This window comes from Gracilinanus agilis, chromosome 3, assembly GCF_016433145.1.
Source record: "Gracilinanus agilis isolate LMUSP501 chromosome 3, AgileGrace, whole genome shotgun sequence".
NCBI classification, from domain to species: domain Eukaryota; kingdom Metazoa; phylum Chordata; class Mammalia; order Didelphimorphia; family Didelphidae; genus Gracilinanus; species Gracilinanus agilis.
In genome coordinates this window covers 609142989-609168565 of record NC_058132.1, presented here as the reverse complement: position 1 = coordinate 609168565, position 25577 = coordinate 609142989, and the positions used below count along the sequence as shown (strand labels likewise).

At 33.5% G+C, this 25577-nt stretch overlaps 1 protein-coding gene across 3 annotated transcripts in view; it reads left to right on the top strand.

Moving 5' to 3' along the window:
- The first annotated feature begins 2404 nt into the window (after positions 1-2404).
- Positions 2405-25577, top strand: part of IKZF2 (IKAROS family zinc finger 2) — a 199575-nt gene continuing 176402 nt past the window's right edge. Inside the window, exons 1-2 of one of the 3 annotated variants that reach the window (XM_044670738.1) lie at positions 2405-2447; positions 3242-3346. In XM_044670738.1, the coding sequence (XP_044526673.1) occupies positions 2414-2447; positions 3242-3346 (139 nt within the window). In that variant the 5' untranslated portion in view covers positions 2405-2413. The remainder of the gene's footprint in view (positions 2448-3241; positions 3347-25577) is intronic. The other 2 variants (XM_044670737.1, XM_044670736.1) reach the window with 2 other exon arrangements.

The window sequence follows — 25577 nt, the reverse complement described above, 5'->3', positions numbered from 1 at the left end:
TGTGTGTGTGTGTGTGTGTGTTGGGGGGGGTTGCCTCGGATAAACTGCAGCTCTATCTTGATAGAAGGGAAGAGCCTGTTGGAATTTATTTTAAAAAACACACACATATAACAACAGCAGCCAACAACCACCTGGCATGACACATGTAAATAGGCAGCAGCTAAATCACTTTGACAGATTCTAGTGTCGGAGTGAGAAAGAGATGGAATTAAGATTTTGTGTGTGTGTGTGTGTGTGTGTGTGTGTGTGTGTGTGTGTGTGAAAATTTTGCCAAGGGCCAAAAAAACAGTCCTGTGAAGTTGGCCTAGGTCCCTCGCTAGGTTTTGCCTGACTGTCCCTCCCCCTCCTCGCCCCCTCCCTCCCCCCTCCCCTTTTTTTCTTTCAGTTTTCTTGTCTTAGCTTTTGGTCGATTCTTAAGGAACCGGTGGATCAAGTTTTTTCTCTTCTTGTTAATCGCATTGCTGTAGCACTGACTGACCTCTCTCTCTCTCTCTCCCTCCCTCCCTCTTTCTCTTTTTTTTTCCTCTTTCCTGAAAGTACGTGGTGCCATTCCTGAGTGACTTTTCCTACTAGACCATCCCAAAGGGAGGGGGGAGGGGTAAAAGGAGAAGGAGGAGGAGGGGGGGTGTTCCTTCTCTCTCATTTCTTCATTTTGTTTATCAGACGATCTGTTTGCTTGATTTGGGCTCCGAATGACCCACCTGTAAAGTGCCTTCCCTTCTTCCTCGCCTTGAACTCTGCAGGGGGCTTGGCTTGGAGGGGGTAAGGGGCATTGGGGGGGGGGGGAGGGGGAAAGAAACTTCTTTCTTTCTCCGTTTATCTTTACTCCGACATTGTCATCTCTTCCTTAAGGAGTTAGAAGAAGCTGAGATCTCCCGACAGAGCTGGAAATGGTGATGAATCTTTTTTAGTCAAAGGACAATTTCTTTTGTATGTACATTTCGTTCCTGTGCCTTTCCTTCTTTTCTCTTCTTTTCTTTCTTTCCCTGAAAGTTAACTATTTCACTGATGGGGGAAACTTTTCCTGTTCCTGCTGACATTTCTACCTTTTTAATATATGTGTGCAAGTGTGTACTCTTTGAAAAGATAAACTTATGCATTTCTGATAGATACGAAGAACCTGCTCCCCCTTTAATCTTTATAGATCCTTTTCTTTAAAGGCCTTATGTAATCACTTATTTCAAAGAATTTGATAACAGCACTGCAGGTTGAAATAGTAGTGAGCTGAGAATTTGATCTGACTATACCATAAAGAAAGAAAAGTTTTTTTGGGGGGTGGGGTGGGGAAGGGAGGGGGGAGGGAAGTGGTTTTGGAGACAAGAAGTGAAGCTGCCTGTTTTCCAGTAAGTAATGGAGAAATTCCAGGAGCCAGGGCTAAATATACTTGGCGATCAATACAGAAATGGCTCATTGTGAATAATTTAGCTGCTGGTGCAGTGAGAGTTTTGAAACTAAAGGCAAAAAGGACCGGAGCCAAAAGGAGGGGGGAAAAAAGTAAAATTCTGCTATGGACATGTCAGTTCTTTAAACTTTTCCCATCAAAGAATACAGTTAGATTATTGATCTTTTGTTTTCTTTATGTGAAATAAAAGCTAGGGGGTGTCATCTCGTACAATTTCTTGTGTATGTGAGCAGAAGACTTTGTTTTATGTTTGTGGCATATGAAATTATCCTCTGAAACTTTTTGAAATGACCGAAGGACATGTTAATACTCAAAATTTAAAATGCATTAAATATATAGCATTCAAATATATGATCTTTCAGTAAATTAATATTACTTCACAGAGGTGCTGGGACAGATGAAGGGGGCGGGTAGAAATGTCAGTATAAGTGAGAGAGTTGGAAAAGTGCTGCACAAATCTGCGAGACAGATTTGAGTACTAAGTTTTTTGTTTTGTTTTGTTTTGTTTCACCCCACTCCCCCCTTGATTAGAACATGATGAACCAACTTGCAACAATTGTGAATAGAACTATCTGTTAACTTGGTCGTCCTCAAACCAAAATTTGATTGTGGGAACTGATAAATATTAATATACTTAAATCCAGTTAAAACTGACATGATTGAAGCATGACTCTCCAAATTAAATTCATGAAACTAGGGAAAACATTTTAACTTAAAGAGGCATTCCTGCCTTGCTCCAGCTCATCTAGATGCACCCTTATCTTCTCTACCCTATCTCTAGCAGGAATCAGATCATTTGCAGAAAGAGTTCAGTGACTTGCAAATGAGCACATACAGTACACAGTAGTATGTGTCTTGGGCACAGGTTGTTGCAGCAGATCCAGCAGCAGCAACAGCAATATGGGCTAACTGCTTAGAGCTTCAAATAAGTTAAGCATTTAATGGCAGATAGTGAAAGAAATCATTGTTTTAAGGGTTTACCCTTTTGTTTTGTAGCACTGCACTTTGACTATGGAAACAGAGGCTATTGATGGCTATATAACATGTAAGTACTCATTTTCATTAATTTATTAATTCATTAATCACATTCATTTTGGGTTCCCCTATAAATTTGCTTAATTCAGTTGTAGGTATCATTTATAGGCTCTTAATTTTATTTTATCTGCCCATATCTTCGTATTAAAAAAGTCTAGGAAAGCAAAAATAATATCTAAAACTTTAGACAGGAGCAGAAAAAGATAAAAGTAGATATTTATTTGATAAAATAGGGAACTCCTTTAGATGACTAGTTTGTTAGAATCAGCATCTTCCTTCTATAATTATGCTTCTTTACTTTTATTTATTCCAAGTTTAGTAGAAAACAAATTATGTGTAGTTCACTAGACCTTTTCTGTGGACTTTTTTTTCATTAACTTTTTTCTGTATTTTAAGGTTTAAAAATTAATTTTTTTCTTAGTGCTTTGATGAGTAGGTATCTTGGAAAATGCTTATTATAAACTGTAACATATCAGGTGATTAAATCAAAACCTTAAAAAAGTTAATATCTCAGGGCTGGAAGGGAGTTTTTGAGATCATCTCACCTAATTCTTTAGATTTACAGATGAGGAAATTATACAGAGTATCTTTTTCTATAATTTTTAGAAATTTGTGATATTTTCAGTCCCCCCCATGATGATTTTTTTGGCTCTCTGTGAATCTAGTTCTTTTTAAAAATAATTTAAACTTAAAAACTATGAATACTTTATTATCTATGAGGAAAAGTTAACAAAATTGAAGTGTTATAATTGGATTCTACATGTCAAATGAATAGAATCTGAAAGATTTTACTTTTGAAAGCAGGTGACAATGAGCTTTCACCTGAAAGGGAACACTCCAATATGGCAATTGACCTCACCTCAAGCACACCCAATGGACAGCATACCTCACCGAGTCACATGACAAGCAGTAAGTCTCCTTTTTATGATTTTTTTTTCCATTTCTCTTGTGGCAGATTTGGATTTGTTGGGTCTGTGGGGTCTTTTTTTCTGGCTGTGGTGCAGCTACGGCTGTAGATTTTGCTAGCTAAAGAAGAGAACAACACAGATTTATTCCTGTTCATACTAGTATCATAACTTAAACATGAGCTTGCTTACTAGTTTGAACTATCCCAAGGTGGCTTTTGGGAACTGGTGCTTACCTGTATCAGGTAAGAAATATTAGGATTTACTAGTAACTGGTTGGCTTTCCAGATATTTTAAGATTAGATTTGTTGTTGTTGTTAAATGGTAGGGAAAAATGAAACAAAATTTCTAAATGTGATTTTTCTTGTTAAAATGAAATGCATGTTATATTACTTTGTTATAAATCTATTTTATTACTAGTGGAGAGTGTTAGCTTGCTACCCCATATGTGTATATGTATAAGTATCCATATATTTATACATATACGGTATGCATATATGTAGGTGTTTGTATATGTGTATTAATGTATGAGTACTTGTGTATATACACATGTATGTATGTATATATACATATATTATACACATATATAATATCATTGAAACTTCTTCCTGCAAAGTCTTTAAAGTGGATTCTAAATGAAAATATATGGAGCTTACTCAATATTCCTTTCTTTAATAAAGTGAAAGGATTTTGTTTTAGATTGTCAAGAGAAGAACTGAGGAAATATAAGAGGATATATTGGACTAGCACTAATGGCCAGTTTTAGCTAATATTTTTGATAAAGAGTCATTTATACTTGTACTATTTTAAGCACTATTGCAAAATGTACAAAGATCAGTTTTCTTGCATTCAATTTCAAAGGATAATATATTTTATTTATTAAGAGCATGGCTTGTTTCTTGATTCTAATGTTTTATCAATGTACTTACCAAGGGTAAGTGCTCTATTACTTAGATTTAAAAGTAATTTTAAGTATTTTATTTACATATGCTTTCAGTATGTATTGTCTCCTGTTATAGGAAAGACACTTTATTTTTTGTAGATAGAATAAAGTTGCATACTTATGCAGAATTTGAAGACATACTTATTTTTTCCAATTGATTTTGTAGAAAAATTTAACTTGTATATTAATCTAGCGATACATAAATACATTCTTACATTTCTTAATATCTAGATGAATATAACTGGTCTAAAATTTATTCCTCCAATTTTCAAATAAAACTCAGATTATTATAAACATCTTAAATCTATGAGAAATTGTTTTTAAACCATCAGTTTTGTATGTGCAGCAAGAAGATAAAGAATATACTAGGTTGGATGAATGTTCTTGCCTCAAAGATTTTGTTTTAAATATTCTAACTCATGTTTCATGATTTTGATATATTAAGCTTATAGCTTAATATTCATTTTTTCTTATTAATTGAAGGAAGTTCATAGAAAAATCTAATTACAAAGGGTATTTTAAATTCTCTATGTCTTATATCAACAAGCCAATTTTAGTAAATGAGTGGATAAATTTTTGCTAAATTCAGATTCAGTACAAATAACACATTTTAGTAGGTATTTTTTATGCCTTGGATTAACTACAAATATGGGAAAATAAAAATTATATTCTAAGGCCTTAGATTTTTTGTCTGTAAAATGTGAAGGCCTCTCTTCCACCTTTGATATCTTATGATAGCAAAGAATGCTTTATGTTCTCTTATACTATTTATGAGTCGTATAGGAGTAAGTTTTGTCTTCTCAGTAGTTTTTTTTTTTAAATCATATGCCCATTTTCCTCAAAGAATAAAAGCCAAATATTTGTACCAAAGCTGTCATAGTTAACTCTTTACCTCTTGGCTTCAGAAGAACAATATAAATTTGGATAAATGTTAGCTGTTGATCTGAGATTCTGGTCAAATTTGGGCCAGATAATGATCAGGATCCACAAACAGTGACTTTCAATTATGAATTTGTAGTTTAACATGATTGGTCCCTTCAGTTTTGAATTTCATTTCAGTTTTCAAACAGGCATTTTACCTATCTTTTTTAAGTAAACAGTGCAGAGACTAGACATGATGATTTGAACAAATGAGAGCTATGCTATTGAAACATTCCAGGTCTTCTCACCCAACAACAGTAAAATTATGTGTTTGGTAAGGAGATTTTTATTTATTAGCCTGTGGCAATTCCATGTTAGTAGAGTTTTTGGCTAGGTCACTGATGTTTTTGGGTTTTATTCCAAAGGGTTGCAGGTTAAAAATGTTGGCTCTCACTTCAGAGATGTCTGTTGCATCCTTTATATAGCCTCTATTTACGGTATCTAGGTTACCCACTTAGGTGTTAGATGGAGGAGATACCCATTTTTTCCCTGTTAGACCTAAGAGAATAATCAGCATTTAAATTGTCAAGGCACATGGTAGCAGAGAAGAACTTCAGCATAGCCTATCAACTAGAATAGAAAGTTTAGAATTGGTTATTTTAGTAATTGTGATAATTCTTGTAGGTGATTTATCCTTAACTTTGTAAAAAAGTACTAATATTTTGGATGTGGAATTTCCACAAGTCTTTTCATAGTATACCTCAGGATTGCTAATTGTTGCTGAATAGCAATTCCTTCTGGTTTGTAAAATACATTTCTAGCTCTTCAGCATATTTATTTATGGCCAACTCCTTTCAAGGATTGAATTGTAATTTTGTAAGAAAACAACATAATTACTAAATGCAGAATTATTTCATTCAAATTTTCATGGAAAAAGACTATCTCTAGAAGTTGCAAAGACAATACAAAACTACAAGTCAGGAAAAAAATATAAATAATTTTAAAACAGTCAAGATGTAATTAAAAAATCCAATTCAGTAATTTTAATGAAGTAACTAATGCCATTTTGTTAAGCCATCAAAGCATAGCAGTATCAATTAGAAAAAGTGATCAGTGTTGCCTTAAGGTCACGATGATTTGTTTAGTTTTTGGTGACTACTTTTAAGATGAAGGGTGACTACACCTTGCTGCTAGCTATTGTATTAAAAAAAAGTTCCAACTGTCATTATTTGTCAGTACGAGGGAAGAGAACCTTAGAATGTAGAGAAATAAAAGTATTTAGTTTCCCCACACCTTTTGTATTTAAGATACAGTTTGGAAAATAAGAATCAAAGCAAGAAATATCAGTGACCCTCACATTCATTTTATTAGCATCAGGAAAATCTCTTTAGGGACAAAAAATTATTTGATAGGAAGATGGACATTGTTGCCCGAGATCATTAGAGTATACATTCCAAGTTTGCTGACAGTCTTCAGTGTCATGGATAACAGTATATTCCTTAATGTCTACTGAAAAAACATAAGTAGTATCTAGAAATTAGAATCTGAGACGAAGAAGTCTGCCAGAACCATATAAAAATAATCCTTATTGTTTCTACTCATTGGAAGAGACTGACTTTGTATTCCATTCTTTTTCTGCGTGAGCATTTAAAATTTTTATACCATAACTCCTGAATTGATATTAAACTGTTAGTATGTTACTTATGAAGTTTTATAGATAATAAGATTGTGTTTTATTTTCTTTCTCACAATTTTTCACTTCTCAAAGCCTTTATTGACATTAAAATGTTATCAAAATATGTAGAAATTTAGGGAGGTTACTTTGTTTTATCATTTTAAAACTTATGGATGAACAGCTTACCTCCTGTTATTCATTATGCACCTTAATAATCATATGGTATTAGAAAAAGTTATTCTCATCTTATGAAATATCAGGTCAGTAGATTGAGTTTTACTTTTACAAAATGCTTTATGTTCATTTTTCTTAGCTAGTTCTTATTAGAATGTAGGATTCTATCCTGTTTGAGTTTTGCCTTTTCAAAACATATAGGCAAAGAGGCCCAAAGAAATCAAGTGACCTAACCCAGGATGTCCAGTAGTTGGAGGAAATTGACAAAATTAAAACTTCAGCGTTTTCTTTTTTGTTGCTTTTGGTCAGAGACCTTATGTGTTTCATAGTTATTACCTCCAATCTCTTCCTGTAACCAGGACTTCTACATTTTTTAATAACAGATATTATAAACGTGGTGAAGATGCTGTGATACTATCAGATTATCTTGTTGTTTTTACAATAATGTGGGTTTTTTGGGACTAGTTTATATTATGGGACTTACTCAACCTTATGAATTGCTTTCTAGATTATAGTTTGCCATTCATGTTTAGATTTTAGTAGTATCTACTTTGATATATGGACATAAAATTAATAGTTTTAAAATAATTTATTATTTTTATTTATACATGGTAAACTACATCAAAAAATTAAAAAGCTATCTGTCTTCTTAAAACTCACAAGAAAGACTGATTTTTTAGCTCTTTCAAATCAACAATAATAATGATAGGAAAAACTTTTTTCAGGTTTGAAAAGAAACAGAAGTGCCTCAGCCATTTTCTTTCCAAATTTCCTCTACCATTTATTTTTTGGCAGAAGCATACAAAAGCCCTTATATTACAATAAGAACATACGTTATTATAGAAGATAGTTTGCTATCTCCAGCTTGTATACATCTATCTTCCCTCCTTTACTCTTTGTTTTTTTCTAGTTTTGAACAAATGGTCATGTCTGTTAGATTAGATTGTATATTCCAAACCAATTCCAAGTTATATTTTCTATTTTTAGAATTGTAAAGTTTTAAGAGTCCTAAAAACATAATGAATTGGGTGATGAATATCTTTCTTTTGCCAATTCCAATATCAGCAGCAATACCACTATTATAAGAAGTAGCTTCCTTCCTTTGTTCCTTCGTTCCTTCCTTCGTTCCTTCTACATTTTTTAATAACAGATATTACAAATGTGGAAGAGTGTTAAAATGAAGATGCTGTGATACTATCAGATTATCCTGTTGTTTTTACACTAATACTAATGTTATTTTTTTGGGACTAATTTATATTATGGGACTTACTCAACCTTATAAATTGCTTTCCTTCCTTTCTTCCTTCCTTCCTTCTTTCCTTCCTTCCTTCCAAGGTTCCTTCTTTCTCTTCTTTCTTGTCAACTTTGCTTATTATTTTATTATGCCTTTACATTGATAAACATATATCATTAATTTGAGAAAATTGAGAGAAGTAATGAATATTTCTTTTGCTCTTATTTCTAGTATGTGGCAATCTCTAAAACAGGAAAAGAGATCTCATTGGACCACATAGTCATTCTCAGAAATTTAGGTTAAGGAGTAAAAAAGAAATGCTATAGTCTTTAAAACTCTTAAGGGAAACTTTGGTTAAGTGGGATATAAACCAGAAACAAAAGTATCTTTTAAAGTATTTTAGAGACATTGACCTCAGTTATGTGTTTTTTGGACGAATGTGAAAGTTATCTATTTTACCATCAGTGTTCTAAAAATACTGGGCAGTACGAATGGAAAAGGAAAAAATACCCTGGTAGAGTAACCTATCCCATGTTCAGAACCAGTTCTTTCTTAGATCTTTCCCATCTAAAATCTAACCTTATTTGACTCTCCTTGTGATACCTGAAATTCTCTTTCAATGATCTGTGTTAAGTGTACATCCAGTTTTATATTACGGGGAGCAATATACAATGTGAACTGCTTTAAACCCAAAGAAATGTTAAAATATTACAGTCACTTTGGCCTATGGTAGTTATATAATTTTTGTTGAAATTGAAATCATCAAATAATTTAAATAGACAAATTCATTTTTGGTGTCTGACATTCAGTCTTGCCTTGAGATTTCCTAATTTAAAATTTAAAAATTTTAATTTAAAAACTGTGAAAATTAAGCATAATTTAATTGAGGTTTGATTATTTTTCTCCTTTATTACTTTTAAAATAAACTAGTTTGCTTATACTAAGTAATTATCAAACCACCTGATCAGTGATCTTATTTCTACTGTTCTAACATTCTGTGTTTCCTTAATTGCACCATTAAAGCCAAATTCTATATTGAGATGTGTGAATGCAGCCTTCATTGAACTCTCTTTGCTTTAAGTAATCCATTTATACTGTTCTCAGAACTCTGGGTAATTTATATGGTTGACTGACTGGTTTTGAACAAAAACAGTCTTATTTTAATACAGTGCATATTTAATGTATTAACTTATATGGTGGTAACATTAAGATAATTCATGAACTCATACATGTATCTATGCAGCATGGAATCAATGATAATCTAAATTATGTTTCTGTTATGTGTCTTTGCATGTGAATGTGTAATTTAAAACCAATATGAGAGGACTTCTCAGCTACATATCACTTTATTCCCTATTCAGAAGCACAGAAAATATTATTACAAGATCTTCTTTGGAAAACCTGAATAAAATTCTTAAGGACATAAAATGTGCTACTTGGAATTGGTTTGGGAACATACAGTATGCTTTCTGAGGGTTCCTTTTTAATATTTTATTTATAGAAACGTGCCCCATATGGAAATGAGATATATAGATTTAAATCAAACTGCTTTAAGCAGAAGAGTCGCAATCACCTATATAATCTTAAAATATCCATTATTTAATTTTTTTGATCAAGGCGTGTGATTTCATCAGAGTATGGAACTCCTGGTGAGGAAATTCCCTTTACAAATACATATCAGCAACTTTTCTGGAATTTAATAGTCTTTTAAGAGTTTACTAGGATACTGAAAGATTAAGATACTTTCCCACAGTCGCAGTCTGTATTTGTCAGAGAGATGTACAAACATTATGGCTAGCTCTCTATCTATTACCCATTAATACATTTCCTCATAATTATGTAATGCCATTTTTAAAAGGTGCTTAACCAGGTAGAAAACTCCATAACTAAAGTGAAAAATGCCTAATCTTTGGTTCCCTGTGTGTACAATTTCAAAATGGTGATAAATGGTCTGCTATTCTTTAGTCTTATAGTAGTAATAAGGAGTGGTGGTATAGTATCTTTCTATCAGAGAGTCTCAAACAAATAAGGTATTATAGATGATATGCAATGAATTATAGGAGAAAGAACAGTGGGTTTAGAGTCAAGAGATGTGACTTGGGATTTTGGTTCTTCTGAGTAAACTTAAGCATGTTACTTCATCCCCTTTGGGCTGAGTTTTCCCTTCAGTAAAATGAGAGGGGTGGATTGGGTGGTATCTAAGGCTCCTTCTAGCTCTAGGTCCAATAACTTCATCTAGTTGCTGTGCTTTGAAATGCACTTGAATCTTTTAAATGGCCTACAGGTTTTAGCGTTGGTGCATGTCATGCTTCCCAATGTTTACACCAGTGAACAACTGACTGAATTCTGTATGCTGAACAACAATCTTTAATGATGTCCCCAAATGCAGCAGTGATTAGGTGTGAAGTCACAGAAACATCAGATAGTAGGTAAGATCAGAACAGAAGAGAGGTCAAAGTTGATTTCAGACAAAGGTAGAAGAAGATATTCTAATTGTAACCTATCCCAGAATTAAACTTAAGGATTCTAGAAAACTTCAGGTTGTAAAACCCAAAGGTTAAATTAGGTTCAGTTGCTTACATGGTATTTATTATCATCATAACATGTTGAGTTTTTATAAAAAAAATCTTGCTCTTTACATTTATTGTGTTTATTAATGCCTACTATGTGAAAGCTATTGTAGTGGGCTCTAAGAATACAAAGACAAAAGTGGAAAAAAATAAAGCAATCCAGACTATCAAGAACATTGTATACCAGTGGAGAATACAATATGCTAACTGGTGTAGTAGAAATAGCACTGGCTTTGGAGTCAAAAACCTAGGATTCTAATTCCAATTCTGCCATTTAGGACCTGTATAAACATGGATATTCAAAATGGTGATAAATGGTCTGTTATTCTTTAGTCTTATAGTAGTAATAAGGAGTGGTGGTATAGTATCTTTCTATCAGAGAGTCTCAAACAAATAAGGTATTATTTATTATAGAGGTTATTACCTAATCTCTCTGTATTTGTTTTCTTATCTATATAACTTCTAAAATCTCTTCCATCTCTAATTCATGTTCTTATGGGCCTCATGAGATGAGTTTATATAAGAGAATTTGACAATGTAGAGAGAAATAACATTTACGGGGAGATGAGAAAAAGCTTCCTTTAGAAGATGACACCTTAAGTGATTCTTGATGGAAGCTAAGGATTCCAGGAGTCTGAGTGAAAGAGGGAGCACCTAACCTGCTTATTGTAGAGACAACTTGGACAAAATCAGAGTCAGTATTTGGAATGCTGAGATCAGGGAATAGCAGTTAGGCTAGTTTAACTTGAACAGAGTATCTAAAGAAGAGCAAAGTGAAAGTTTGGAGCCAAACAGCTTGATCCTCCTATATATCAGCACTGGTCTAAGCACTTGGGGATATAAAGTAAAGCTAAGAGGGGGCAGCTGGGTAGCTCAGTGGATTGAACCAGGCCTAGAGATGGGAGGTCCTAGGTTCAAATCTGGTCTCAGACACTTCCCAGCTGTGTGATCCTGGACAAGTCACTTAACCCCCATTGCCCACCCTTACCACTCTTCTGCCTTGGAGCCAATACGCAGTATTGGCTCCAAGACAGAAGGTGAGGGTTAAAAAAATAAAGTAAACTAAGAGACAGACCCTAAACTCAAGTTGATCATAATCTAATAGAGATTACAGCATTCAAATAGTGATGTACAAATGAACAAATATATAGCATTGAGTCAAAATAATCAGCAAAAGCAAGGCTATAACATATATTTAAGGGAGATTGAAAAGAAAATTGAAGTAACCTGAGGAAGTCAGTAGACACAGATTTGAAAGGATATCGTTCCATGCTTTTTGGGGAACAGCCAGTGAAAATGCCCAGGTTTGGAAGATGGAATGTGCTGGCAGGAATAGCAAGGAAGCCAGTATCATTAATCACTAGATCAAAGAGTAGGTTACAGAATGTAGATTGTGTGAGTGTGTGTGTGTGTGTGTGTGTGTGTGTGTGTGTGTGTGTGTGCACTCACGTGCGCGTGCATGTGTATGCACCCAGTGGGAAAGGAGGGAATAAGAAAATTGTAAAGATTGTGGAGTACGGCAGGTTAAGAAGGGCTTTGAATTCTAAACGGGATTTTATATTTCATCCTGGTGATAATAGAGAGCCATTGACTACTATGAAGGCCTTTAAATGCTAATTTGAGGAGATTGTTTTTATCTTAGAAGTCTTGGAAAGCTACTGAAGATTCTTGAGCAAAGTATTGACTTGTTCAGATGTGTGGTTTAGGAATATTAATTTGGTAATTGTGTGGAGAATGGATTGGAAAAAAGGCAAACTAGAAGCAGATACCAGTAGGTATCTATTGTATTAGTTGAGGGGAGATATATTCTTGAACTAGGTTAGTGAATATGTGATTATAAGGAATGGAATGCATGTGAAGGATTTTGTGGAATTGGAATCAATAGGACTTATTGATTTATTGGAAATTGATAAGGGATAAAAGAGGAGAGAATCATAAGAAATGATTGAAGTTGTGATCCTAGAAGATAGAGGGGTGGCAGAGATAACAAAAATGGCAGATAAAGGTTTTCATAATTAATTTTTCTTTTCTATCTGAATGACTTCTCATCTGCTTAAACATATGCCCTATTGTGCCTTGCTGAGTATGCCATAGATTAACTTCTCCCTAAGCTGTCCTTACCATCTAAATTTATTTAATAAATCTTTTACGTTATTCAACCTGGAATCTATCCAATCTGTTAGAAACTTAAGTTGTACCCAGATTGTTACAAAGTTGAGTTGAATAGCTTTTCCATCTATGGTCTTTGATTCTAAGAAATCCAGAATTAGTGGTTCCTAAATTAATGTAAAATAAAATTAAAGTGACTGACTCAGTATTTATTTCTTCCTCCATTTTTAAAACATTTATTAATATTTGTTTTTAACATGGTTACATGATCCATGCTCCTACTTTCCCCTTCACCCCCTGCACTCCCCCCCACCCATGGCCAACACACATTTCCACTGGTTTTATCATGTGTCATTGATCAAGACCTATTTCCAAATTGTTGTTAGTTGCATTGGTGTGGTAGTTTTGAGTCTACATCCCTAGTCATGTCCACCCCAACCCATGCGTTCAAGCAGTTGTTTTTCTTATATGTTTCCTCTCCTGCAGTCCTTCCTCTGAATGTGGGTAGCATCTTTACCATAAATCCCTCAGAGCTGTCCTGTGTCATTGCATTGCTGCTGGTACAGAGGTCCATTACATTCGATTTTACCACAGTATATCCGTCTCTGTGTACAGTGTTCTTCTGGCTCTGCTCCTCTCACTCTGCATCAATTCCTGGAGGTCTTTCCAGTTCACCTGGAACTCCTCCAGTTTATTATTCCTTTGAGCACAATAGTATTCCATCATCAGCATATACCACAATTTTTTCAGCCATTCCCCAATTGAAGGACATACCCTCCTTTTCCAGTTTTTTGCCACCACAAAAAGTGCAGCTATAAATATTTTCGTACAAGTCTGTTTATTTATGATCTCTTTGGGGTACAAACCCAACAATGGTATGGCTGGATCAAAGGGTAGGCAATCTTCCTCCATTTTTAAAGCCAGTTTTCTAGCACTCACCCATTTGAAGCTACTTTCAAAAGCATGTGAGGTTGAATGATAGATATTTTAATTAAATCTTCTTTACTACTCTATATGTTGGTGGAACACAGAATTAATCACTATAAAGTAACATAAGTTGGGATTTTGTAGATCTTCATTGTCATTTTTTGTCATTACTATAATTGAAGCTAAATTTACCTTTGAACATGATGACAACAACCTTTCCTAATTCCTACCAAGTTATCAGTTGGAGGGACATAATTTGACTTTTTTCCCGTTTAATATATTATTTTCCCCCAATTAATGTAAAAACAACTTTGGACATTCCTTTTTTAAAAATTTGGGTTATGAATTCTTTACCCCGTTCCTCCCTCCAAGATGGAAAGCAATTTGTTATAGGTTTTACCAAAGCAAAATATTGGTCATGTTATGAAAGAAAGCAGACCAAAAAAGAAAGAAACAAACATGAAAAATAAAGTTTTAAAACATTTACTTCAGTCTGTATTCAGACACTATCATCAGTTTTTATCTCAGTATGTATAACAGTTTTCATTTATAACACTATGAAATTATATCCTTCTGAGTTCATGGGATACTTCTGGGAGGTCCATATGCAAAGAAATCATAAATCCTAACTCCACTCTCTATCCCTATCTCCATAATTAGTGCCTTAGAAATGCTTTAGTGAGCCATCCAGACAACTACATCATAGGACTATGGTTAAAAAGTAGCATTTCTGTGTATTAATCAATGATAATCATTTATCAAGCACTTACTATGTGCTTGCATTGTCCCTACAAATACATTGAATGAAAAGATTCCTGTTTGCAAGAAACTTAAATTCTAATAGACAAGGCAAGGTGTAAATAAATACAAAATAAATGTAAAGATAATACATATAAAATACTCAAGGAAGGAGGACACTAACAACTGTGGGGGTACTATTTTGAAAACTAGTATGTATTCATTTTAACAGGTTACTGAAATATAAGATCATCTATCATTATGTTGCAATTAGGCAAACTTTTATAAAGCAATAATATATTTTATTTGTATGTAACAGAATTAGGAAAATAATTATGATTGTATCTCATCTGTCTTTCAACTCCCATAATATGAATTACTGTCTAAACTATGATAGAATAGAAATCAGATAGACTTCAAATTCATTTCTTTCAAGGCAAGAGGATATCTAAATAAATTTTGATTTAATAAAATGTTTATGGAATATAATTTTTAATTTAGTAAGTCTATTACTAGTATATTTGACTAGAAGTCTCAGAAGATAAAAATAAAAATTTTGGCAGTTTGTGCAACAAGTCATCCTATTTTATACTCATTTCAATTTAGTAAAACAATTGTATTGTCTACAGGAGGGTGTGGGAATCCTTCAAGAGGAGAGGAGTAATAGTAACATTTCATACAAATGTATTCTTAAATTTAATTAGTGTGATTTTTTTCACTGAAATTTGACGAATGCATATTTTTCTAGACTAGCTTTCAATTCATATTATATATTAAAGACTACTATTAGAAATACCGTTCCAACTATCAGTGTTTTCAATCTGACTGCATACTTTTTAGGTTTATCCATTAGTATTTTTAAAGCATTATTATAAATTAGACTAGGGAAATGATACAAAATAGCAAGAAAAAATGCCAGAAGAGGACAATATTTTATCCCAAAGCTTTAGAGACAGAACCAAATTAATTAATAAATATTTGTAAGCAAATAAATTATTTTTTGATCTGTGCCACTTTCTGGGATTTCCCCAAAGTTCTGACCACCTTTCCTTTAGAAATAGTAACAACCATAAATGATTTAGTTGTAACTAGTATATGTAAAAGTTCTGGGTCTGTTAATTTTATTTCATATTATTCATGTATGTCTTTTTTATGATTTATATTAATTTTTTGACAACATGGTATTCTAATACATTTTTCTTAAAATTTATTTCCTTAATTGACCTAATATGTGACCTTTTACTTAAAGGCATATTTTCTGAAAATACAGATAAATAGACAGATATGTAGTTAAAGTCTAAATAATGTAAGCAGAAGTGATTAGGTGTTGTCATGTAGGACTAAACTTGTTCTTTATGTCCCTTGATGACAGTAGTAAGAGTAATGGGTGTAAATTGCAAAAAAAGGCAAATTTCAACTTGATGTAACTAACCAAAATGAAATGAGCTGCCATGAAAAGTAATGAGTTCCCCCTTACTAGTCTCCTTGAAGAAAAGACTGCATGACTAATTGCATGTTGTAGGGAGATTTTTGTTGAACTAGATGGCCCTGGAGGTCTCTTTTAATTTTAACATTCCATGATTCTGTAATGACTTTTGAAGTATCTAGGATAAAGAATTGTTGCAGTCTCTGATACTTATAGATCAATCTGGGATATTACTATTTGTACTTTAACAGCCCATGGGAATCAGAGATTTTATCAAAAGTTTGTATAAAATATCTCTACTTTTCATATTCATCAATTATAATCTTCTATGAATCATACCAGTTGAGTTTTTAAGCTTGATTTTTAAAGAAATTCTGTCAGTTAATAAGATATGCTATGTAGTTAATTTGATTACCAAGCTTAATTAATTTCATAATGCCTGATTGCTTAAGATATTAGTAAAGTGCTCTTTTGCTTAACTTTTCAGAGTATATTCATTGTAGGGGCTGTAACTATGAGCTACATAGGATTTGAGTATTGTTCCTAAGTAAATAATTGGTCAGTATTAAAATGAAGCACAATTTTATTATCTTTTAATTTTTTAATCTAAAATGAAGCTAAGTCTACACAACTAATGATGAGGAATGTTGTAGGAAACATTCTTATTCAGGTTCAGTTTAGTTGGACTGGATGGCTCTTAAGGTCCATTTGCATTTTTTTATTTTGTTATGATTTTTAGGAGCCAATGAGGAGGAATTGTAGCCTGTAATGCCTATAGATTGATATGCGATGACTTTGGTTGTTCTAAATAACCAATGTTAACTGTAGATTTTAATAAAAGTGTGCATATAATTTCTCTACTCTTCATCTTAATCAACTTAATAAATTTAATATTGTCATTTTGATTGACATCAGAATAAAATTTCTTTAATCCATATTCTTTAACACTTTTTCTTTTGTTACTCTCCAATACAATTATCATGTATTCTCATGTTAAAGCTATATGTTTATAGTTCTTATTCATTTATTTAATTCAACCCCCCCAAAAGGCAAGGATTGAGTCTCATCTGAACTGTCTTCCTTTGTGATTTGACACAGTAGATGCTTTAATAGTCTTTGTTGACTTAAATTATTTGTGGAAAAAAATACAGAAAATAATGGATTGTATCATTTCCAGGGCTGGACGAATCTCTGTGACAACCATAACATGAGGTCTTTTCCATTAGGAGCCAGAGGGAGTTGCTTTTTAAAAATTTTATTTTATTTATTTTCTTTTATGTGGAATTTTAAATTGATAATTTCAGAAATATATTTTATTATTCATTTATATTTATTTTATGAATCCTAAAGCAAAGATAATAGGAAGTGGAGTTAATAACCAAGTTTGAAAGAAATGGGTAATTTCAGTTAGGCTGCGCGCTTGTGGCAGAACTATAGATAGGTATGTGATTATTTGTAGAGAAGATAGTGGACAAGAGAGGGAATTAGAGCCTAGGATACTATCCTGAGATAGGATCTTAGAGGAAAAAATTAAGGAGGAAGTTTTGAGAGAAGAAAGGAAGGAAGGAAGAACTGGAAGAGACAGGGAGAGGATACAAAATGTCCTATCTATTGTACAGTGGCAGAGGACAAAGCTTTCTGTGATAGAAGAAAGAAGAATAGAATATTAAGGTACTTTAATGAAGAGAACACTATGTCAAAAGTGAGAGGAAAAAAACAGAAAGAAACCAGTTAAGTACAATACAAGAGTAGCCAGGTGAATGTTAATGAAGACACACTGCATGTTGTTTTAGTTTGTGTTCTTTTTATAAGACGCCAGATAGTGTTTTATATAGTGTATATAGGACTTGATATAGTCAGATGTATCCTAAACAGGAAAGAACCTTACCGTTTTGTATGTTAGGAGTGTAGTTTAAGAAGGTAACTTGACCTGGGAATAGAGGATAGCCCTAGACAGCAGTCACCCAGAGGTTAGGGACTAAAGAAAAGGTTAATGGACTAAAGGGAGTGATACTATATTATATGTGGAAAGATATATTTAGCACTTTTAACCTTGGCTGTCATCTATGGAAGAAGTAGTACTTTAATCTGAGTCAAAACTGATTATTTGTGAAATGTCGATTTCTTTTCTGTTTATATCCCTAAAATTATCTATACTGCAGTAACAAAGTTTAGTTCCACATATTAGACTGCCATGATCATTCAAAAAACATAGGAGTTCGGTGGACAAACTTTTAAATTGATGAAGCAGTAGAACTATAATCCCAGAGGAATTAAAGAGATTTTTCCTACAATCTCATTGTAGCCTTCTGTATTTGTAATTCCATGATTTTTTAAAGTTGTGATAAAACTTTTCTATCCATTTAGATGGTGTTGAGAGCCAATGTGGTTTAGTAGGGACAGAGATGGAGAGCTGACTTTAGAGTGAGGAATGATGATGATACTTATAATAATAGTAATAGTGATAACAATAAAACATTTAAATAGCGCTTTTAGATGTGCAAAGAATTTTATAGACATGATCTCTTAATTCTCACAAAAGTTTTCTACAGAAGGTGCTATTATTCTCATTTTATAAATGAAGATGAATTCACTGTAACTGATAAAATGATGGGTTTGGTAGTTCCCTCAACCTTCTGAAATATAAGTGAATAATAGTTCTCATTTGTAAAACACGTTAAGATCGACAAAGTACTTTTATCACAAAAATTCTATAAAAGTAGGTGGTAAGGAAAGGGAAAAGAAGATTTCATAGGCATAACACTCTTTACCATTGAAAATCACTACCTTTCCTGCAACTTGTAGTCTTAGAAAGCTACTTGAGGCACTGAGAAATTAGGTGACCTACCCAGAGTCATTCAGCCAGCATGTTTGAGAGACAGAATATGAAACTATATCTTTTTGACTTGGAGGGTAGCTCTCTATCCACTGTACAATACTGCCTCAAGGTAGTAGAAATGACAGCCTCACTTTACGGGTGATAAACTAAGGTACAAAGAGAGGATGACTTGCCCATGATCACACAACTAGTAATGAACTAAGGTTTGACATATAATTAAGTGGTCTTTCCTCTCTATTCCATAGCCACTCCTTTTTTCTTAATGAAAATATCTCATTCATTTAAATTCCATAGGTTTTGAATTTGTCATAATTTGATTAGGCTTAGGTTGAAGTTTACTTTTGAACTTGGACTTATTAATAAATGAATGAATAATGGGAACAAGATCAGTTGGGGGTCTGAGGTTTCACATGTTTAAAACAAACTTTTTTTAGTATTTAAGGTGAAAGTTCTTATCCTAGAATCTGAACTTTAAAAAAAGGTTTTGAAAAATATATTTCAATATGATGGGTTCCCTTTGTAATCTTATATTTTATATTCTGTATGTAAAATATTCTGGGAAGAGACCCAGAGGTTTTAATATGCCAAAAGGGTCCATAACATGAAAATGATTAAGAAAATTTGATTTAAATAATAACTTGTATTTTTGTAAATCCCTTTATAATTTTCAAAGCATGTGTTATGCAAACAGTGTGCTGAAGAAAATTATGTCCTATCCATTAAAGCATTCATAGAAGGACTAGTATTTAACAACAAGTTGTCAACATTTAGTTTGAATTGCTACATTTGAATACTGCATATTTTTAGTCAACTTTGGAGAATCACAAACAGATTGACCAATATATAATGAGTTATTTGATAAAGACCATTAATAAAATTTTGTAAAAATAAAATATAGCTCTCAATATGAGATGCCCTTTCTTCCTTGCAAATGATGGTGTTAGATGGTAGAAGAGAGTACTAGTGGCGCCAAAAACAATAGTTTTTATTTTTAGTGTGTCTCTGAACATAAACTTAACTATATGGAAATGTAAAGTTTTTTCCATTGTTCAGTACTTCACTAATGGATGAAGTGAATCATATCCGTTTTGCTACAAAGTATTAAAAGAACTAAAAGAAGTAATCTAGTACATTTAACACATACTTTAAAAATTCATGGAAGGACACGGACAAAATTGCACAAAATAAGAAGATAAAAATAAATAGTATTTTGTAGTGGTAGAGAGAGACTACCCATGTAGATTGATGCAACAAAGAAATGTCACTAATTTCCTCACTTCTCTACTAATTAGGGCAGGTGAGATTTTGCCATTATTTGTAACAAAACAAAACAAAAGAAAAACCATTAGTTATTAAATATACTTGTTGTCTGCTCATTTACTCAAAAAGAAAAATAAGTAAGTAAAGTCTTATTAAAGAGCCTTTAAGCCTAAACTATAGATAAAAAATATTATAAAACAGTTTAAATCCTAAAGGAACTAACCTGTAGTAAGGTCATAGCACTAATAGTTTTATCTAGGATGGAATTCCATGATGGAAATGTATCTAGTTTGTTCTTGGTCATCAGTAATACATGTTAGTCTGAAGCAGAATATAGTTTGTATAATATCTAACATCTGGATAATTCATTTAAAAAAAAAAACTTTTCATTCTGTATTTTGATGCTCAGCAGACAGGACCTCAAATCCTGGTTTTGAAAAGAAGTGCTTAGATATGAGACAATTATTAATTCCATCGTATTCAAATCAATTACCAAAGAAATGAAACTAAAATTACCTAATTAAAGTGAATCACAAATAAACCTACTTTGTTTGTGAGGAGAATAATTGAAATGGTAATTATGCAGTGATAATGCATTTTTTGCAAAGATGGCAATTTAAAAGCTTTATTTGGTGGCAGGGGTTGGATAGGAGAGTTCTAGACTGACTTATTTACCTAAATTTGTTCAGGATGCCCTTGTACAGCAGATACCTTTGTCAGGGCTTGGTCCGGAAGAAACTTGAGCATAATTCTATTATCTTTCTGAATTCCATTAGTTTAAATTTTAAGATGTTTCTTTATATATATAACTAATTTTTCTATGTCCTACCTGGAATTCTTAGAACTATAAAATAGGACAGAGGTATGGCCCTGTTCTCTGATGCCTTTTTTATAGTCTGAGTACTGGACATTATCCCAGGAAGTCTTTGCAGTAGAATGATTGTGTATTATATATTAAGCATATGAGGTTTAGGACTTTAGGTAAAAGAATACATAAACATTTTAAGCATCAGCAGATAAAATTAGATGCACATTAGTGTCTGAAGTTTAAATTTTATTGATACTGCTAAATAATGACAATGCCATGGTTTTAATAAAGTGGAAAAATCAAAATTTTAAATCAAGTGAAACTTACTATAATTATACTTCAATTATTTAGGAGCTGGTTAGCCTAGAGTTGTGTTGGTGAACTTGTTCTATGTGTGCTGGAGTGGGCTGCTCTCTTGCCCCTCTCCATGGGCACCTGAGGACATTTCTCACATTATCCTCCCCTCTGCCCAGCCTCAGTGGGAGTGCCTCCTCCTTCTCCTATTTTGGGGGGGGGTCACATTCAACGTGAGGGTTGAAATTTGGGTACTCAGTCTCTAAAAGTTTCACCATCACTGAGCTACAGTAAACTCACATGCTTAGTTTCAACATACCAATCATTCCAGATACTTTCATAATGGAGCAGAATCCTCAGCGGGTTTGAAATCATTTTGTCTAGATTCTTTTTGAATCACTGGGTTAGGCCTGAAAAGAAAGAAAAATATATGCTATCAAGCTAATAAAAAGAAGTGAATTCCACACCAATTTTTTACAGTGCCTGGCATATATGAGGTGCTTAATAAATACTTGTTGATTAATTTATTAGAGAATTGCACAAAACAAGGAAAGGTTAAACTAACATTTGCAGTTCACAGAGCCAATGTGTGTCACAGGTAGGTCTTAAATGATTGCATTTCTGGATTTTAGTCTGTTCCTTGTCCATTATAACAAGCCAAGTTCATTCTCAGTCTCTCTCTTTCTCTTTCTTTTTCTTTCTCTCTTACCATCTCTGTCCATCTTTCTTTCTCTCCTCCCTCCATGATTAAGAATTTAACATCACCCTAATATTAAAATTACATTTAATTAAGCAATTTCTGCCCTTTTTTCATAGGAGAGACAAGTACACATACATATAGTGCATACAAACACATATGCATATATGCACACTTGTATTTTCTCTTTCTCTCACAGGTTAATAAATGCAAATATACACATACACAATGACAAAGTGGTTAAATTAAGGTAAAGTTTGAAAAAGGGGCACTGCCAGTTGAAAGGAAGACTTGAGCTGTGGTATTAAATGAAGAAGACTTACCTCTCAACCATGAGGTAGAATAAGGAGGGAGTTCATTATAGGTAGGTAGGGTGGCTGGTACAAAAGCATGAAGATGATGAAGTGTTGTTATGTGTGAACAACAAAGAAAAGGCTGGATTTTACAGTTCTGAAGAGTTGTTAAAAGGTACCAGTCTGAATTGGCAGAGGGAAATTTCATCAACTAGCAGATCTCTAGACAAATAAAATAAAGGTCCTTAAGAAACTATTTTTTATTACTTACTTTCTTCCTATTCTTTTAAAGTTACTTGTCCCTCAAAGGATAATTATATGTTCTATGAAATCTTGTGAAATTTAACTTGCTTGGTTCAAGGATGTTTGGATCAAATATACCTTTTACCCTTAGGTGAATGAATTTGCCTCATATAACAGCTGAAATGCAAATTCTTGTATCCATATGGTCACACTAGAAAATTCATGTAGGAATTATATACTTCAATGATAATAGTTCCTATTAATTTTTTTAAAACCCTTAACTTCTTTGTAATGGCTCCTAGGTGGAAGAGTGGTAAGGGTGGGCAATGGGGGTCAAGTGACTTGCCCAGGGTCACACGGCTGGGAAGTGTCTGAGGCCAGATTTGAACCTAGGCCCTTCTGTCTCTAGGCTTGGCTCTCAATCCACTGAGCTACCCACCTGCCCCAGTTCCTATTAATTTTGATAAAGAAAGAAAAACCTTTTTAATCATCATTCTATGATTTTCTATTTGTTTGGTGGTGTTGTTCAGTTGATTCAGTCATGTCTGACTCTTCATGGCCCTATTTGGGTTTTTTCTTGGCAAAGATATTGAAGTGGTTTGCTGTTTCTAGAAAATTGATTCAGAGTTAAGGGAGTTGCTCATGGTGTCAAAGCTAGTAAGTATCTCAGGTCGGATTTAAACTCAGGCATTTCTAACTCAGGGCCTGGTACTTTATCCACTTTGCCACCTAGTGTGTATTATTATATAATTTTCCACTTATAGTTCTCTTTATTATATGGATGAATAGAATTGAGTTAGGGTAAAACACTTCGAACTGTCCACAGGGTTATCTTTAATAATAGGCAAAATACCTTTAAAAATAAAAATATTATGTGAAGACCCCTGAATTTCTCTTCTGGAGTCTTATAGACCCCATTCTTTTTTTTTGTTTCTTGTCACACCATTTGCATGAACACTCATAGCAAACTTTGTTCTTTTAGCAGAGGAATTTTAAATAATTTATTTTGTGTTTTCTTTTCCCCCATCAAAATTAGAGAATAGGACATTGTAGCTAACACTAAATTATTTTTTAACTTTTGCTGTCCAGATATTTCCCAAACTGTATATTATTCCTCCACAAATCTTTGAATATCATTTCTCATTTGAAGCAAGATAGAACCAGAAACAAAACTTGGGACACCCATATAGTAATTGAATGCAATATAGCTTAATTCAATGAGACTATATTAAGGGACTTTTGTGTACAAAGCACTATTAGGTGGTGGATTAGATAAAAAAGTAAAATTTCATCATTGTATAATAAACTAATGGCATTCAGTTAGTTGGCAAGTATTTATTAAATGTCTTCTATGTGCCAAGTACTGGACTCACAGGCACAAAGATTGGTCTTGGTGGCAAACACTTCTAATTCCATCTTCTAGGATGTTGAGGCTGGAGGAAGCTTAGAAGTTCTGTGCTACAATGAACTTAAAGTCAATTGAGTGTCCACACTAAATCTGGCACCAATATAGTGATCTCTAGGGAGTTGGGGAGCCAGCAGACTACATTAGGAAGGGGGCAGACTGACCTAGGTTAGATATGGCATGTCAGAGCTCTTAGGCTGAGCAGGAGTTGGATCAGGCTTGTGAATAGTTACAAAATTCACAACATGGGCAAGATGAGGGTGGAGTGAGGGTGAGTACTATGCCTGAAGCTGGAAAAATAGCTTGCGTCTAGATTGTAGACTAAATAAATGAGATTCCATATTATCCAATAGGCAATAGTGTTTCACTTCAGTTTATGGAAGAGGGGAATAAAATTGTCAGATGTGTACTTAAGTAAAATCACTGAAACTAGGAGAAATGGTCTAGAGCCGTGTTGGCAAAAGTGTGGCACATGTGCCCCAGTATGCTGAAGGGGGCTTCTCCGTTCCTCCTCTCCACAGTGTGAGGACATTATTCACATGCCTTATCCCTCTGCCCAGCAGCCCAATGCAAGCACTTCCTCCTTCTACTGTCTGGGGTAATGCAGGGGGCTCACAGGCAGCTTGAAGGTACAGTTTGGGCACACAGTCTCTAAAAGGTTCATCAGTGTTGGTCTAGACTAGAATAATGTGGATATTGCAGTTACTTACTCCAAACCAGTCATTTTTCAGATGAAAAATTGAATCCTAGGGAAACTGAATAATTTGCCCAAGGACACACAGGTAATGCATGATAGCTTTTTGTCTTTCCTCCTTTGACCTAATGCTGTACCTGCTTTGCTAATCACCAAGCCCAGTTAACTGCTACATATATTTCTCAATTCCTAGGATACTACATATTACTGGAGAAGTTAATGAAACTCTCCTGACTGAGTTGACTTAGAATTCATAAAATATAAACCCATCTGAACTCTGAATGATGTCCTTACAGTTTAAAGGATTTCCTGTTTCACTCACCACAGAAACTTTTAAAACTTGTACTTGTTTTAAATACCTTCTTAGAAGATGATGTCATGTCTTAATGTATCGAGAAAACCATGGTTATCTCATGCGAATGCCCTCATTTCCCTTCTTCCATGTCCTAAAAACCTTCATTTCTTCAATATCTTCACACCTTTCCTCCTTTTCTCCAAGAAAAAGCTAATTTTTCTTTGTCAGATCAGTTCCTCTATTGTGTTTTTTCTTTCTTGTATAGCCATATTCTCTAAATCTTTCTCTGTCTATCATTGCTTCCTGCAATCATTCAACAGGCATTTATTATATTTTTATTAGGTGCCAGACACTTTGATAAGCATTGACCACACAAAGAGAAACTGAAGAAGCTTTCCTCTTAAGGACAATTCTGATGGAAGAGATAACATTAAAATATATATATATATATATATATATATATATATATATATATGGAGAGAGAGAGAGAGAGAGAGAGAGAGAGAGAGAGAGAGAGAGAGAGAGAAACTAGCCTTTTTGTCTTTTGTTTTCTTTAGTCATGTCTGCCAGTTCATTTTCCTATTTGGGGCATTTCTTTGCAAAAATACTCGCAGTGGTTTGCTGTTTCCTTTACTAGAAATTTTACAGATGAGGAAACTGAGGCTAGCAGGATCACACCACTAATAAGTGTCTGAAGTTGGATTTGAACTTGGGAAGATAACCTAACTCCAGGCCCAGCACTCTATCCCC